Source organism: Gymnodraco acuticeps, unplaced genomic scaffold, assembly GCF_902827175.1.
Source record: "Gymnodraco acuticeps unplaced genomic scaffold, fGymAcu1.1, whole genome shotgun sequence".
Classification (NCBI taxonomy): Eukaryota; Metazoa; Chordata; class Actinopteri; order Perciformes; family Bathydraconidae; genus Gymnodraco; species Gymnodraco acuticeps.
Genome location: NW_022992339.1, coordinates 712,470 through 729,409, shown reverse-complemented (window position 1 = coordinate 729,409; position 16,940 = coordinate 712,470). Strand labels below are relative to the sequence as shown.

At 40.1% G+C, this 16,940-nt stretch overlaps 1 protein-coding gene and 2 long non-coding RNA genes across 6 annotated transcripts; all 3 read left to right on the top strand.

Moving 5' to 3' along the window:
• Nucleotides 1-431: 431 nt before the first annotated feature.
• LOC117541499 lies at nucleotides 432-1,346 on the top strand. The gene is made up of 2 exons (XR_004568318.1): nucleotides 432-510; nucleotides 893-1,346. It is a non-coding gene; the product is annotated as an uncharacterized LOC117541499 (long non-coding RNA).
• A 4,012-nt stretch (nucleotides 1,347-5,358) lies between these two features.
• LOC117541506 lies at nucleotides 5,359-5,968 on the top strand. The gene is made up of 2 exons (XR_004568319.1): nucleotides 5,359-5,749; nucleotides 5,839-5,968. It is a non-coding gene; the product is annotated as an uncharacterized LOC117541506 (long non-coding RNA).
• A 1,020-nt stretch (nucleotides 5,969-6,988) lies between these two features.
• On the top strand, nucleotides 6,989-15,206 carry LOC117541504 (tumor necrosis factor receptor superfamily member 14-like). Of its 4 annotated transcripts, XM_034208686.1 has the most exons (6): nucleotides 6,989-7,189; nucleotides 9,350-9,439; nucleotides 9,658-9,783; nucleotides 10,389-10,544; nucleotides 13,529-13,613; nucleotides 14,828-15,206. In XM_034208686.1, exons 1-6 carry the CDS (start codon nucleotides 7,165-7,167, stop codon nucleotides 14,982-14,984), a joined length of 639 nt encoding a protein of 212 aa, XP_034064577.1. In that variant the 5' UTR covers nucleotides 6,989-7,164; the 3' UTR covers nucleotides 14,985-15,206. The 4 variants fall into 4 exon arrangements, with proteins under 4 accessions (XP_034064577.1, XP_034064578.1, XP_034064580.1 ...); XM_034208687.1 differs by lacking the exon at nucleotides 10,389-10,544; XM_034208689.1 differs by lacking the exon at nucleotides 13,529-13,613.
• Nucleotides 15,207-16,940: the final 1,734 nt, after the last annotated feature.

Below are 16,940 nucleotides of genomic sequence, written 5' to 3'. Positions count from 1 at the left end.
GACCGGCCGCCATCTTGCTACAGTCAACAGTTACTCTGATTCGCGTCATGGTAGCTGTTGTAAGGTGAGTGATCTGCACAAAAATACTCTTAACTCGCTGAAATCTTGACTGATTTACAAACGGTTTGGTTTATTCTAAACATTATTAGCATGGCTATGATACAGGATGCTTGGACATGTTGAAATTGCAGCTTTTCTTTGTGTATGTGGTTGTATTTATTAGCTGGCTAATAACAAGAGGCTGTGAGTGAGACCTAGTATTACAAAGTTGACCCAGCAACTTTACACCAGTGGGAGAGGCAGAACTGCTCTTTCTTTTCAACATAACTTAAGTTACACATGATTTCCTCCAAGTGGTTGGGCTTGTTAAAAACATCTTGCATTATGATACAGGAATTTGCTGGCTTTGTGTTTACAGAAGTACCTGACTATGCCGGACTTTTGTGCAGCCTACGGCTGCTCTAATCACCGCAGTCTGCAAACAAGAACCCGTGGGATCACCTTTCACGTGTAAGATATGACAATATTATGACTATAATTAGGATAATCGTTAATTACTTAGTGGATGTATGTACATTACAAGTCCTGCTACACAGGATCAGTGGGGCTATGTGAGATAATAGTATTGCAAGATTGTTGTTGACCCAGCCTCTTTAGAATATGTTGTTACCATTTCTTTACACAATTATTTAATGTTTCTTTTGGACACCTTTTTTATTACTCTTAGTGTGGTTGTCTTATTCTTAAAGTAGGCTATACATACATGCATACATACCAAAAATATGATAATTTCGGTGTGTATTTTTGTCCTTACCCTTAATGTTAAAGGAAAGAAGGGAGGAAAATGTTGACAATAATTTATATATCTGGCTACCTTTCTCATGTTTTTAAGGTTTCCCAAAACCGAAGAGAGGAGGAGGCAGTGGGAACTCGCCCTAAGAAGGGACGGTTTTGTTTCCTGTGACAGGACAGTAACAGTTTGACCCGTTGTTGGGCCAAGCTGTTTTGTGCATATCATTTTACTTACTTGCAGTTACAAATAAACCGCTGGTAACACATACCAATTCTACTCTGGTCGTGTCGTTTCCCTTTGTACCCCTCGCCAAGAGGGAACGCAACAACATGTGTTACGTGCCGTAGTGGGTGCTTGTGTGTCTCCCTCTCTTTCCCCCTGATGTTTCTTCTTCTTCTTTGTTTAATGGCGAATCGCTACCACTAGGAGCATATATCGCCACCTACTATGTATTTATTAAATCTTCATGTTCCATGAGACGCAGCACTATGTTCCCCACATATGTTTATGTTTGCTCAGTCTAATAAACCCATAACATGGTTGTGAAAGAATATCAAAGCTGAGGCTGGACGATGATTGATTGTTGGTGTGCCATGTGTCACCGTGTGTTATTGGTTTTGTGTTATACTGTATTTTATTGTGTGCAGCTGGTCCTTATCTCCAAGACACATTTAAAACAAATAACCTTGAAGCCCCATCTCTCCCCACCTGCTCCTGCTTCCTACATCCCCTCCACACCACACCAAGTTGTTCTTCTTAATAATAATGCATTTATTTTGGGAGGCCAAAACAATTTAAACAGTGGATTTTGTGATATATCAGCCGGGGTGAGACAAGACAAACCACAAATGGACTACAGAAGGACACAAAAGGACACATGGTACAGTTTATATTATTCTTGGTCTTTTTTCAATAACATATTTCAAAGGTTCTGGATTTGTTTACAAATCTAGAAACTAAATACAAAACTAGTATAGTAATATGAAGATCTCATGTCAAAAATAATTGTGATAAATTAGACAGAACTGGCCTGTCTGTGAGCACATTTTATGTTGGTTTGGTTCTTCTGATAAAGGTGTGAATATCTAAATAATATACCAACATATGCTATTGTCATTAGTTATGTCCCTGTTCTTAAAGCTAAGGCATTGCTAAATTAACAACTCTTGGCTTACAGAGTGGTAACATGAGACCGATTTTTATATATCAAATATAAATGTATTTCAATTTTATAATTTATTTTAAATATTAACAATATAATAAAATAAATGGAAATATATACACCGGCAAATATAATACCTTGTGTGTGTGTTTGTGTATAGCTATTGCTTTATCTGATATTATTTTCATATAGAAGTCCATGATTATAAGTATGTAGTATCATAACTACATCTTTGATGTTTATAAAAAACCAAACCGTTTGAAAATTGGTTGAAAATTGAGCAAGCTATGGTTATTTAAATAGTCAACCATAATGTTATGAATGAGAGAACTCCCTGTAGCAAGATGGCGGCCAAGTGGCAACGTCGGTCTCCATTGGCCAGCAGCGCGGGTGAGTCATCTAGTGTTTATATATTTATCTATGCTCTCAATCGCTCAGCTAACTTCCGGGGAACGATTGAGAGGATCTGCGGCTAGCAGTCTATGGTTGCAGCATAATAGACCGTTCGTGATGGACTTTTGAAGGTAAGAAGACGTTTAAAGATTTATATTGCGGATATTATCAGAACATCTTAATCAAATTAACTACACATGTGTATTAAAGGATGTTAGTGGATTATCCCTTCAATCAGTATATTTAACGTTTACAGATAACAGATAATAGGCTAGCATGCCGGATAAAGTTAGCAACACACGTTAACCACGAACAGCCTATTAATCCGTTCTCCTAATGTTATTTCCTCCAACGTTGTGGAATTAGAGAAAAGGGGCTTCTTAACGTGCTTTTATCCGGGGTGGAGGGAGTTACATATTTGTTAAATATAACATTGGGGCGTGTGATTGTAGTGGGTGGAGGTGGTGACCTGACAGTGTGCGAAAAAGTACACGTCCCACCGTCCGGGACGTGTTATTTACAATATCGGACAAGTAGATCTTTCAATTGACTTGTCCGGCGGACAAGTGACGTTTTTCGGCCTGATTTATTGACAAATTATTGATACATTCAGTTTACAAAAGGCAGAACTCAATCGCAAATTGTACGTGTCCGCCATTGTTCGTTTAGATTCTGCTTGTCGATTCCTAAGGAAATGCATCTCGCCGCTTTCTGTACAGTTAGACGGGGCGGGGCGGGTGGGAAGTGTAGCACAGTGGCAGGGTTGGGAAGCAAAACTCGGTTCCGATTAGGAACAAATATCAATTGTCCGGTACCGGGATTAATAAGAGTTGTGAGGACAGGAGGCGAGGCCGAGCCCCGCGGACTGCAGCTCTATCTATGCTCCGTATCAGCTCAGCTGCAGCTCAGCGTCTCTCTCTCTTTCTACACACAGCGGATCCGCTGCCCGATTAACAGCCTCATCTTTGTCAAACTTTCTTATGTTCTTTCTCTAACGCATAATGAAGGTTATTAAGCGTTTTAACTCCTATGTTGTTAATATTGACCACCATTTCCTTTTATGAAGTAAAGCAACCTCCCTGTCTGTGTCCTCGCGCTGTCCTCACATCCCCGGACCCCCAGACTCAGAGGAGCACAGGGATGTCAGCAGAGACGTGCACACATAGACTCTAATCTAGGTAGTGCTTGAGCACCTGCCCGTTTTGCCCTCTGGACAGCAATGGGCCCTTTTGAAAGTTCGTTTTTTACAGTTTAAAAACAAAATTACAGTGTACTGTATGTGGCTCATGGTAACATCGATCAATTCTGGATTAAAAGCTTCTAATATATACATCATCCCCCCCTAGCTTCAGATTGGACCCCCCTAAGTCATTTAGAATAATAAAAATAAATGTTAAAATAATAAAAATGTTGATAATAAATCAGTAAAATCAGGCAAAAATAAGAATTAAATAACATAACCCTAACCCCGAAATAAAGTAACCAAAAACCAAAAAGAAACGTAACAAAATCCGCAAATTTTTGCGCACAATTTCGGCGCGACCGCCACAACGACTCAGAAGGTGCCCCTTTTTTTTCTCTTGAGCACCTGCCCCTATAAATGTCTGTGCACGCCACTGGATGTCAGTATTGTTTATGAAGCAGGGTATAGAAGGTACATTATTGAAATGAAAATACTATTTATTTACTTTTACAAACAGTGAGCAGCTGGGCAGCTGCAGCATGTGTATTGCAGAACATGTGTAAGCGTATTTGAGTTGTAGAAAAGCGCTAGGCCTATAGGCTATACATCTAATGTGTCATTATTATTATTATTATTAGGTTATGTCCTATGTGTTGGACATGTGTGGTTGGACTCTATCTCACAGGCAGGTTGCAGTGTAACATCAGAGGAGACTGGGCCAATTGTACATTCTCAAACTGCACCAGAACTAGGGATGGGTATCGTTTGAAATGTATCGATTCCGATTTCGATTCCGGTTCTGCTTATCGATTCCGGTTCTTATCGATTCCCCGTTTCGATTCCAAAATTGTAAAATAAAGAGGTCAAACGTTTAGATAACAAAAATATATTTATTCTTAAAAGCTTTAACTGAAATTGTTACTAAAAAATATACATGCAATACAAATGTATTGCACAATAGCTGTGCTTTATTTTAACTGAGCTATGCCTGTGGCAAGCTAATAACAGGCATTACACTTTGCCTTTTCTTTTTCTTTTTTAGTGTAGTGGAGCCTCACTTCAGAGTGTTTACCGCGACCTATCTTTGGTGTTATGAAGTGACTGAGCTCGTGAAATGTCTACGGGAGGGCGGGGGAGCATCGCTGCGGGGCAACTGTGGACCTCTGTCGCCTGTCAGCGCAATTTATATGATGCCGTTTAAAAAAATGAAGGGCGGTGCCGGCCGTCAGCGTACCGAGCCGGCCGTCAACGGCCCGCTGACGACCGGCCGTTCTGTGATTCTCCAGGTCCGCCCTGTATTCCACCGGGTCACCGCAGCACCGCGGTGCAGACGGACCCGCTGGAATACAGGGTCTACCGCGTTTAGGAACCGTTAAGCAGAACCGAAATTGTGTATTTTGTATGGGTACCCGGTACCCGGCATTTTCTTATCGGTTCTCATCTGGAACCGAGTTTCGGTTCCCAACCCTAACCAGAACTAACTAAACAATGCAGAGATTATTTTTATATAATTGTATTCAATAACCGTAAGAAATTCAACAGTATGAAGTGATTTGTAAATAGGAATACAGATTTGACTTAATCTTTTCATAAATATATTTTTCTCCCAGTTTGACTTATTTTTACCCTCTCAAAGAACCGGAATTGAGAACCGAAAATAACCGGAATCGAAAAGCAGAACCAGAATCGTTCAAATCCAAACGATACCCAACCCTATGTGTGATGCAGTAAAATCTTACCGCTCACTTACGTTAGCGGTGTCGTAAAAACCGTGGGAAAATGTAAAATACGATGACGAAGAAGAAGATTCCAGTGGCCCCAATTTTTGTCCATTCTGGACAAGTGAAAAATGTATTCGGACAAGTAAATTGCCAAACTCACTTGTCCATGGACAAGTACTCTCTAAAAACTTTTTCTCACACTGCTGGTGAAATGAGGATATCCATCTTGGAGTTCAAGCTAGTATAATATAGTTAACGTTACACAATAATAAGGAAGAAAGCTATTTTTGTGATACATCGCTATTTATTTGGATTTAGAGTGCATATTTGAGACTTCTAAACAGTAAACTAAAACGTAACTGATTGGTGAGTGTTTTCAGCAGAGCCATATTATGTCCTTGTGATTCTTTTGATTATTACCTGTCTGTATTATGTTGCAGCTCAGCTGATGTTGGATTGATGGCAAAGGGAGAGGGACTTAAGTGAGAGTGAAAAAGGTACAAGGTACGTTTAAAATAGGTCAGCAATTTCCCATCCTATAGGTTGCTAGATGTATCTAACCCTTTCTCCTGTCTCCTTCTCTCAGCACAAGAACCCCAGGGGGATTCAATGGAGCCTGAAGACCTGCACTGAGACCCTGACCCTGAGTCTCAGCTCTCAGAGCTTTGCAAGCCTCTCCCTGTTCTTTATTTTTGATTAAACAGACGTTAAGCTTCCCGATGGTGTGGTCTTCGTTTTGTGAAAAATATGATTACCTCACATATGTTGTTGCTGTTGTTGTCTTTTGTGATGGTTAAATTGCTCCTGCTGACTTGAGCCAGGCATTCTTTCCTCCTCTCTGTGTCAGTGAGGAAACCTTACATGTGTACTCCTTTCTCTGAGCGCGTGGAGCATCCCCCGGCAGCACAGCAAACCATGGAGGAGACTATATGCCAGGACAACACAGAGGAAAAGGCACAGACAAATGGCATGATATGCTATTCAATGTTTATTGAATTCCATTTATTTACAATGGATGTTCCTAAAACAACACATTTAACATCATCATCATGCTGCTGCTAGCCCTTTGACTCTGTCAGTTGACAATCATTGATAGGCACCTGTGGGTCTCCTGTCCTTTCTGAAAGTCATAAAGATTACATTACTTATTTAGATTACTTGTGTCCTCAATTACCAGGGGATTACTGAAACCACCATGAATTAAAGAAATTGTAGAAATGAATCTAATCTGAATTTTGAAACCTTCCTTCCCTCCCTCTAAATATATCAAACATTAGAAAGTGATGCTCCTGACTACCATTCAAGTTTAAGAAGATAATATTTGTTTTAAACAATTCAAAGCAATAAACAACAGCAACAGGCTCTTTAACCATGTATATGTTAACAGGTAAGATAGCTGTTCACACTATGTATATTTTCTGCTATTTTATTTCTATTTGAGATGTTTACATTTTCGATTGTTTCATTCTAGTCTTTTAACTGTCTAATGTACAATGCCTTGTCTTTTGCTGCTGCAAAGCAAACATTTCCCAAATTGGTATCAATAAAGTACTTCTTATTTGATCTTAATCCTCAAATATTAGCACATTTAAGTTTTTCAAATACTGATGTAACTACATACACATATCGATTTGTTGTATAAATATTGCAAATCAAAACCTTTATTCACTACATATTACCAAAAATCGTAGTTCTATCTCCTGTTATCAATGCATTCACATTGCCCGCCATGAACTTCCGGGGAACGATCCTCGTCTACATGAACCACGTGACGATAACCGTTTTTGGACTTCCGTGTCGTAACTCTTCTATTATACGGCTCTGACAAGGACTATAGCCTACGCCATCTTTTACATTTGTATTTTTTGTTGGTAAAACGTAATGTCTATGAGATAGATAGTCATGCGTTACGATGCTCGCAGTGTTTGTTGTCCTCGGTGAGTATCTTACAGGGTTCATGACGTACCTTGGCAAAGCTAACTGTGTTAGTTTAATACTGACATATTCGAGCTAGACGGATCAAATACCCATACATAAAACGTTAAAAATACTAACAACGTCACTTTCCAAACAGAGCAATGTAGACAGTGTTTTATCAAAACATCTGATCAGGGATGCAAATTTGTCACTTTTCCGCGAAATTCGCCATTTTGAATCCAAAATAGGTCGTTTGTGTGATTCATGTAGATCTACAATAAAAATATGTTTGGGGTATGGGGGGGTCTGGGACCCGGAGTAATCTGCGGCCGCAAGCTGCTATGTGCCATCGTGACACGCATGGTGTTCTTTTTATATATATATATTACAATGAAGCTCGAGCTGTGTGCTCGAGTCTTCCTGCCTGTCGGCTCTGCTCATGGATGTAAGGCTCTGCTGCTCCGCGATGAGGGTCTATCTTCAGCAGCTACATTACTTACGGTGCGTTCGTTAATATTAACTGTGTGGTCCGGAGTCACTGTGGCACAGACTGGACCGCTGGTGAACAGCTGTTAGAACGGGCCGCTCAGGTGTTCAGAGCAGAGCTCCCTGTCGGAGCGTCAGAGCGTGATGTGCACTGAAACGTTTTTCTGTCGCAATATTATTGTTGAGCTAGCTAGCTAGCATACATTGTCACTATCTGCTAACGTTAGCTTTAGCCTTCGTTTTCTAATAGTTTTTTTCATAGGCTATAAACGGAGGTGGTATAAGTATAGATCTTGTACTTGAGTAAAAGTAGAAGTACCCAGGTCTTGTACTTGAGTTAAAGTAGAAGTACCAGAATGTAGGAACAATCCTGCAATCAAAATGTTCCTCAAATAAAAGTACAAAAGTATTATCATCAAAATATAGTTAAAGTAGCGACAGTAAAAGTAGAAGTACTCAGGTCTTGTAAGCTACTAGAAGCACCAGAGTGTAGGAATACTCTGTTACAGTAAAAGTACTGCATTCAAAATGTTCCTCAAGTAAAAGTATTAAAGTAGCGACAGTAAAAGTAGTCGTTGTGCAGATTGGTCCATTTCAGAATACTATATATGATATGTTTTATAAAGATTGATCATGAAAGTGTTCTCAAAGCTGGTAAAGGTGCAGCTAGTTTGAATGGCTTTGTATACTGCAGGGTAGCTGGTGGATTTACTCCAGGTGGAACTAAAGTCTGATTCAACACTTGATTATATTTCACATCATTCATCCACATCTGTGAAGTAACTAAAGGTATTAAATACATGTAGTGGAGGAAAAGTACACCATTTACCTCTGAACTGTATTGGAGTAGAAAGTAGCAAAAGAAACATTGAAATACTTAAATAAAGTACAAGTATCTCAAAATTGTACCCAAGTATAGTACTTGTTGAGTTTATGAACTTAGTTACCCCAGTGGCTATACAGATAGAAAGACTAAGCCTTGCACAGAGGCATGAAAATACATTTTCAAAATGCTCAACAGTGCTGCCAAAATGATAAACTGACTGCTACACAATTAAAATAAATGCTTTTATATATGGTGTCAATATACTTTTTACCAGGAACATTAGGATCCTTAAAATAATTGATTTTAAACAAATAAGTGTTGTAGCTTGACCTACGTGAGACAATGTGATTTTGATAGAGTTGACACAATAAAAAATTACCCAAAATATTTCTTCACTTTGAAGTCTTGTAGTATAACAAACAGATTGGCATTATTACGTGAAGTGGTTTTGGAAACACCATATTGCATACTTGGACAGATATTCAATATTTTTCACAAGGGAAATTCACCAGGATTATTCAAGGCATCTTTCTACAAAACATTGATGTAGTTCAGCCTGCAGGGAACCCTTGATGTATGAAAGGATTGTGGTTGCTGTAAAATGTAGAATATAGTTTTCAAGAAAGATTCCAAAAAAGTATTCAATGGCGTACTATAAAACTATTTGGTGTATTATAAAAATGAAAAGCGTGAAAAGTATCAAAACTTGAACGATTAAATGCATTAACATGTATCAACCAGAGACTGTAAATATGAAGGTATACATTCAAAGTAAAGGATACATTGCGAAGTCTTATCTGGCACATCACTATTATGTGAATGTACAGCGCTGACTACTACTTAACACTGAACTGCTGTTTCTCAACAGGGTGTGTGTCCTTCTTGGCACAAGGGCTCTGCTGTCGTCCTAAAGAATATTCTACAAGAGCTGAGCAATGTTGTCCTATGTGCAGCGAAGGTACATCTCTGTCTATGAAAGTATTCCAATTTCCGGTCAGTGAGAGCTTTTTAAGTGATGAATTTAACTGGGATTTCCGAAGCTGAAGTTGGCTCTGCTCCCTGAAGTGCTCCATCAAAGACCTGAAACGGGATGCACATATTGTTACTGACTCTAATCTTCATTTTGTAATTTGTCTTGATGTTGAGATGCTGACAGAGTGTTTGGTTGTTGAACAGGAACCATTGTTCAGAGAGACTGCACGTCACACTCAGGCACACGCTGCAGCCGCTGTAAAAACGGGACTTTTATGAACCATCCCAACGGACTGGATAAATGTTTCACATGCACCTCCTGTGACTCAGGTATGTCTCTAATGTCTGAATGAAGAATGAATGAAACTATCACACAACAGAACTGATGCCAACTGTGTTCCAAACCTAAATATATGTGCAAATAAACATTTATGTAAGCATATGCTTATCTCTATGCGGAGCAAATGAGGGAAATGCATAACATCAATGCAGGTCAGATCTGCTTCAGGTCTCTTCACATGTGGAGAGGGGAGAAAGGAGGGGGGGAGGTGTGGTGTGGGTAAGTTAGATGTAGTCAACAAGCAGCTGCTACATTGGTTATGCAAGGGTGAAGAGAGTTCTACAGTGTTACATTAAAAGTTATATTTAATATATACCCATAATAATGAATTAAGACTTCATTTAAATAATATTTTATTAGTCCATTAAATGCGTCATTACACTGTATTTTCATAAACTGTCTCAGTGATAAATGACTGAACTGAAAACTGACAGGCTTTTATATGTAACCAAGACATCTATCATATTCCACCAACAATTCTCTGAGTATTTAAGATGTATTGGTTGTATGTATTTATATTAGCACATAATCCTATTTTCTTTTTCATTATTTAAGTTTGCATGCATTTACCGTTTCTTTCTGTTTGTTTCTTTAGGCCACGGTCTCTTTGTCCTGCATGTCTGTTCAGAAACAACTGACGCAGTCTGTGAAGTTATAGATGGGTATTTCTGCAAACATTTAGATGTTACAGGATGCAGTGTGGCACAAAAGCATACACAATGTGTACCTGGTCAGAGGATAAAAGAACCTGGTAAGTAAAATACAGGTCACACTCTCCTGACAGTGACAGTTTACATGCACACTGAAGTCCTGGTCTGAGGCTTGTCCTGGTTTTCCCTCATAGTCTGTAGGGACTTGGCAAAGGGTTGCCGGTTCAAGTCCTGCATGGACCAAAAATACGGAGTGTATTTGGAGAGTAGCTGGAGAGGGGCCAACAACCTCTTGGGCACTGCAGAGGTGTCCTCGAGCCACTGAGACCCCATTTACTCGGCAGCGCAAACGGACCGAATTCGTTATCAAAAAAGTCTTCCGTTCGCATTCGGTTCATTTAACGTGTCCGTTCACACGAGACCACTGGAAACGCTGTAGTACATATGCCGGGCCTGTAAGTGGCGCTGTACTTTCGCCACAAAATACACCAAAAGCAGCGAAGAAGACCCCCGAGCATGGTTGCCATGGTTGCCCTTCTGTGTATGCCCCGCGGTGGATTTAGCAACATGTAGTTCATGTAATTCTCCATGTCCACTTGTTGCTGATGGTTGTGGTAGAGGAGCTGTAGATGTTGCACTAACATCTGTAGCATGGTCAGTAGCAGTAGCTACTGACCATGCTACAGAGGTGGGGGTATGGCTTCATCGTTATCAGGAAATGATCGTATAGGGCGTACACACGGAGCCGTTTGGCCCCCCAGAGCGTTCCGTCCGCAGATCTATCCTCCTTGGGACCCGTTATCGTTTGCGGGGTCCGTTTCTGTGGTTCCGTTACGGCCTCGTGTGAACGAACGGGCTATACGCGAGAGAAAAGTAGCGGATACAACCCGTTTCGTTCTCTTGTAAACATCGCCTGAATCCCCATTTCCCCCCCGCCTCTTCATTAGTGCCTATAGGTCTGTGTGTTTTTCTAAAGTAAACTAACACCAGTGCAAAACTACATTTCCCCTCGGGGGTTAATAAAAGTCGATCTTAAAGGTCTCCTATTATGCTATTTTTAGGCATATATTATGGGTCTGGGGTATATAAAAATATATAATGGGTTCTGCTCAAAATACGAACAGATCATGCATTTTAGACATCCCTCATACCCCTCTATTCCAGCCCTGTGAGAGAATGGCTGATCTGGGTCCTTAGCTTGAAAAAGAGGGGGATCTTATGCCTGCTCAGAATTCTACCGGCAGATACAGCTAAATGCTGCCGTGATTAAATGCTAGGGATGGGTATCGTTAAGGTTTTAACGGTACTACTACTTTTATGGATACCGCTTATCGGTCCGGTCTTTTAACGGTACTCTTATCGGTTCTTTTGGAGAAAAAAACAAGGTAAACTAACTAAACAAATTGTGGACAAAACTAACATTGCTTTTTATTTAAATTAAATAAATAATATTTCACATCAAAAGAAACAACAATGTTTTAACAAATGGTATTAAATAATGTGATGACAGAACTGTGAACAGAATAGCTGAAACTTTAACAAAATAAATAACTCAGTTTCCTCTAATCATTAACCCATGTTTGTATCATGGAGTTAACTCCGTGTGTTGCTGCTAGCATACATAACACCTGACGTGGAAACGTTGCTCGTGGACGGAGCTACAGAGCTACTAGAAAGACAGTGGAACCCGGTGCATTCCTCCGTCTGAATGTGGAGCACTTTTGATACATGTTTAGACAAATTGCTCGTGTTACCGGCCTTACATGCTGAACTCTTATTGCACTTTTGGCAACGAGCATTGTCCACATCGAGACGGTGTGTGTGTGTGTGTGTGTGTGTGTGTGTGTGTGTGTGTGTGTGTGTGTGTGTGTGTGTGTGTGTGTGTGTGTGTGTGTGTGTGTGTGTGTGTGTGTGTGTGTGTGTGTGTGTGTGTGTGTGTGTTGTGTGTGTGTGTGTGTGTGTGTGTGTGTGTGTGTGTGTGTGTGTGTGTGTGTGTGTGTGTGTGTGTGTGTGTGTGTGTGTGTGTGTGTGTGTGTGTGTGTGTGTGTGTGTGTGTGTGTGTGTGTGTGTGTGTGTTGCATGTAGCAGCTGCGTGTGTGTAAACTGCCCCTCCCCCTTGCAAGCAGGCGGGGAGAGAGATCGAAAATACTAAAAATAATCATAGAAGCATTTTTTGTCTTTTTGCGTATTACAAACGGAGTTGGCGAAACTAAAACTGCAATATAATGTTTGTAGCAATAATACATATGACAAATATTGTTTGCATGTCTCCAGTACCGATAAAAAGACCGCTAACGTCGGAGCTTAACGGTACCACGGTCTTTAATAATTCAGCCCCGGGGCCCTTTAATACCGGGGCTCGGTACCCATCCCTATTAAATGCTATATCCTGTTCCAAACCACATCAAGCATTATTTCTGAAACAGTATGGAGCTCAAATGCTTTTTCTCTGTGTTCTCTGATGCTTGCTAATGTAAACAAAGACCATATTACGTCCAAAACAGTCGGGCATTGTTTCTGATGGCAACGTTTCTGATTGGGCCGTGGGTCCACATTTCAGATATTACGTCATATCAGCAGCAAATCTGGATCAGCTCCGTTGTACCCCCGTTTTTATAGATGTGGGTACGGAGGGAAAGAGAGAGGGGTTTGTATTCTGACACTTTGTGAGTTCCCTGACACACCGGGGACACATATGTATGCATAAAGGACATTAAAAGTACATTTTGCATGATAGGTCCCCTTTAACTTTTGATCAGACTTTTTACTGGACTATAACCCGAGGTGCAGAAGCTCACATGACAGGCAGTAAACAGGAACCCCTCCTAGTTTCTTTATGAGTCCTGCAGCACATGAGGGTTTCTGTAACAGATATGATGACCTCGTACGTTTCAGTAACCATCCTGATAACCTTTAAATTACTCATCTTAAAATTGTGACTGGAAATGTACTGTATTCATTTCCTGAATGAACTTTTAGACCGTGAGGACTGATCTCCTGCAGTGTGAACGTAAACATACTAAATGAAGATGATGGATCATTACTGGATGTTCATGCTGTGTGACTAATCTCTCCTGTCTCTAAGGAACCAGCAGAGAGGATGCACAGTGTGAACCCTGTCCGTCTGGCTTCTTTTCAGAGCATGGTGTGAATTGCACGGACTGGACAGCGTAAGGCTTTGTTTGTTATGGCATTACTGAAACTAGGCTCTTCCTGCCCTGCACCACGAAATGACCATCACAAAGTTGTGATGTGTGGCTTTATCTGTATGTGTGACGGACCAATCTTTCCCATCCACAGGAGATTCAAACATCCTCCAGTTTTATTTGATTTGGTCACAAAACATAACTCTCAATAGACCTTTTCCAAATGTTTGCATTTTAATATTGATTTGTTTTTAATCAGTGTCCTTCTCTGTACTTTTAACATCATTACTGTGTCAAAGTTTTAGGCAGGTGTGAACAAATTCTAAATCAAATGAATATTTGGTGTGACCACCCTTTCACAACTGCCTAAAACAACATTAATTTGTCTAGGTATATTTGCAAACAGCTTTTGAAGGAACTCCGCTGGTAGGTTGTTCCGAACATCTTTGAGAACTAACCGTAGATCTTTTGTGGATAGGCTTCCTCAAATCCCTCTGTCTGATCATGTCATCCCAGACAGACTCGATGATGTTGAGATCAGGGCTCTGTGGAGGCCATACCACCACTTCCAGGACTTTTTGTTCTTCTTCATGCTGAAGATAGTTCTTAAGGACATTGGCTGTATGTTTTGGGTCGTTGTCCTGCTGCAGAATACATTTTCGCCAGCCCTTTTGTGTAGACAAGCTGCCGTTGATCTGCATCACAGTTCCTATGTTTTCCAGCATAGTTGAGTGGCTTGGCCTTGTTTCCATGTCGGAGGGATGTCTTTTTGGCTGTCTTCCACAAACTCACCTTGGTAGCAGAGTTTGGCTGTTCCTCACCCAGTTTTAAGCCTCACACAAAGCTCTTTCTGTTTCAGTGAGTGACTGGGTTTCAACCTACATGTAAAACTGATGACCATTAGCCCCTGTTTGGTATAATTGGTTGATCATACCCCTGACTGTAATCCTACAAAATCCCTGACTTTGTAAGAGTACCTGTAGGACTTGATGCTGGTTTGAAAGCAACGGGTAGTAAAACCAAATATTGATCTGATTTAGATTTATTTTGTTCGCTCACTTTGCATTTTGTAAATTGATAACCAATAAACATTTATAATTCATATTTTTGAAAGCATTCTTAATTTACAGCATTTTTTCACACCTGCCTAAAACTTTTGCACAGTATTGTATATCTTTTTCAAGTTTCATTTCAAACACAAAGTAGTACTGAATCTGTTTTCATTTCTCTTTTCCCAGGTGCTCAGGAACCCAGGCAACGCTGAGAGAAGGAAGCAGTATCACCGATGTTGTCTGTGGAGATTCTTCAAGAAAGCATTACATGTTGATACTATCAGGATCATTATTATTTGTATCATTAGTTGCTCTTGGGATCAAAGTTATAAAAAAAATGTAAGTTGAGCTCTGCAAATGAGCAAACACCATAAAATACACAGCCTGCTTTTTGTTCATTTTAAATGTTGCTAACATCTGACCAAATATTCCATATGTTGATAAAAACATATTTTCTTAATGTGTTTTATGTAGTATTATTCACAAACAATCTTTGTATATTTTTACAACAGTGTTTTGTCTTTTGATTGCCCTCATAATGTTTCTTAAATAAATTTGTACTGCTGATCCCAGGCTACCTTAAACTAATATATAGCAGCAGATAAAGTTTCAGTACAGGAAAGACATAGAATCTCAACTTAATGATAGGTCCGTGGCACTGACTGCACCTAAATGCCCATGTTTTACTTGTTTCTACCGGCTTCTGTGATTCTGGTTTCCCTGACGTCTGTCCCTTAATGGAACACTTCATCATTTAGTTTATCAGACATAAAACTACCCAATTAGACATCAAAGCTGTCAGAAATGTAGTGTAGTCAAGGTTCAAGGTTTTTATTTGTCATACGAACATAGCTACAGTGTAGTTGTGACGATGAAAAACGTTCCCCTTTATGATGTAGTTAAGTAGAAATATATAAATGAAAAAACTCAGGTCGCATCTTAAATGTGCACTTGAGTACAGTACTGACTGAGTATTACACTAAGTGACATTGTTTCTATAAAAGCAAGCCTGAGGAGCATGACGAGGACATGTTGAAATGACTCTTTGCACTAATATTGACTGGTAGAAAGGGCATGTACTCCATTGCATTCTGAAGACGATATTGTACTTTTTAATGCAGTACCTTCATTTGACAACTTTAGTTACTAGTTACTTCAGATGATCAGATAATTAGGGCCGGGACTCGATTAAAAAAATTAATCTAATTAATTAGAGGCTTTGTAATTAATTAATCGAAATTAATCGCATTTTTAATCACATATAAATATTTGACCTGAGAACAGTGAGAAGCAATTTTTTTCCCATGGATTTTAGTATACCATTAGGCGCATTCACACCGCAGTACTTTTCCCACAAAGGTTCATGAGAACTTAGTTCATGAGAACTCTTTGAACCTGGGGGTGGATTAGGCAAATGAAGCCACTGACGTCACTTCTTCTTCTTCTGCTTTGGGTTTACTGGCAGGCCGCAAACCACTTCACGGCGTATACTGCCGCCCAAAGTCCCCGGAGTTGGGGACTGGCTTCAGTAGAAGCTGCTGGGAGTCCCAGCAGCCTTCCGAGTAAATCGCCAGAACGCCGACACCTCCTCATCTCCACCGCTCCCATGTTTTATTTTGTGTTGCCATAAATTAGTCTCTCTGCGTTTCTGCGCTGGGCTAATGCTAATAATGCTAATGCGAGGATAATAAAATTCACAAAACGTTTTGGGAGTTTTACGGGGCGTGGTTTGCAATCCGCCCAGCCAATCAGAAATATAGCTCTTTTCTCACAAGAGAAAAAAGTCCCTGCTCTCTAGCAGCTCTCTGCTCTCTAGCAGGGACTTTCGTGGGGGTAAAAAGGTTCTCATGAACTAATTTTAGTACCGGCTCTTTTTGGTGTGAACGCGATAAAAGAGGCTAACGTCCACGCTACCTTCCACGCTAGCTGCTATATGTTTTTGCATTGAGGTGATACTTGAGGCTTGATGTGCTGCGGTGATATGCGAATTCCTTTTTGCATAATTTGCACACAACCCTGCTCTTATCGACGCTTCCATCCGTCCGTTTTTTAAAACAACATTTCCCACTGTTGTTCACTGTGGTTTGTTGTTGTCCGAAGTCATGAACGTTAGTTGGTGCTCCAGTATAATCGGTACGCCTGAAACTCATCCAGTGAGAAACGTTCCGCGGTGCAAAAATAAGTGCGATTAAAATGCGTTAATTTTTTTAACGCGTTAATTTTTGTGTCATTAATTAATCTTAATTAACGCGTTAAAGTTCCGGCCCTACAGATAATACAAAGTAAAACTAAACAAACA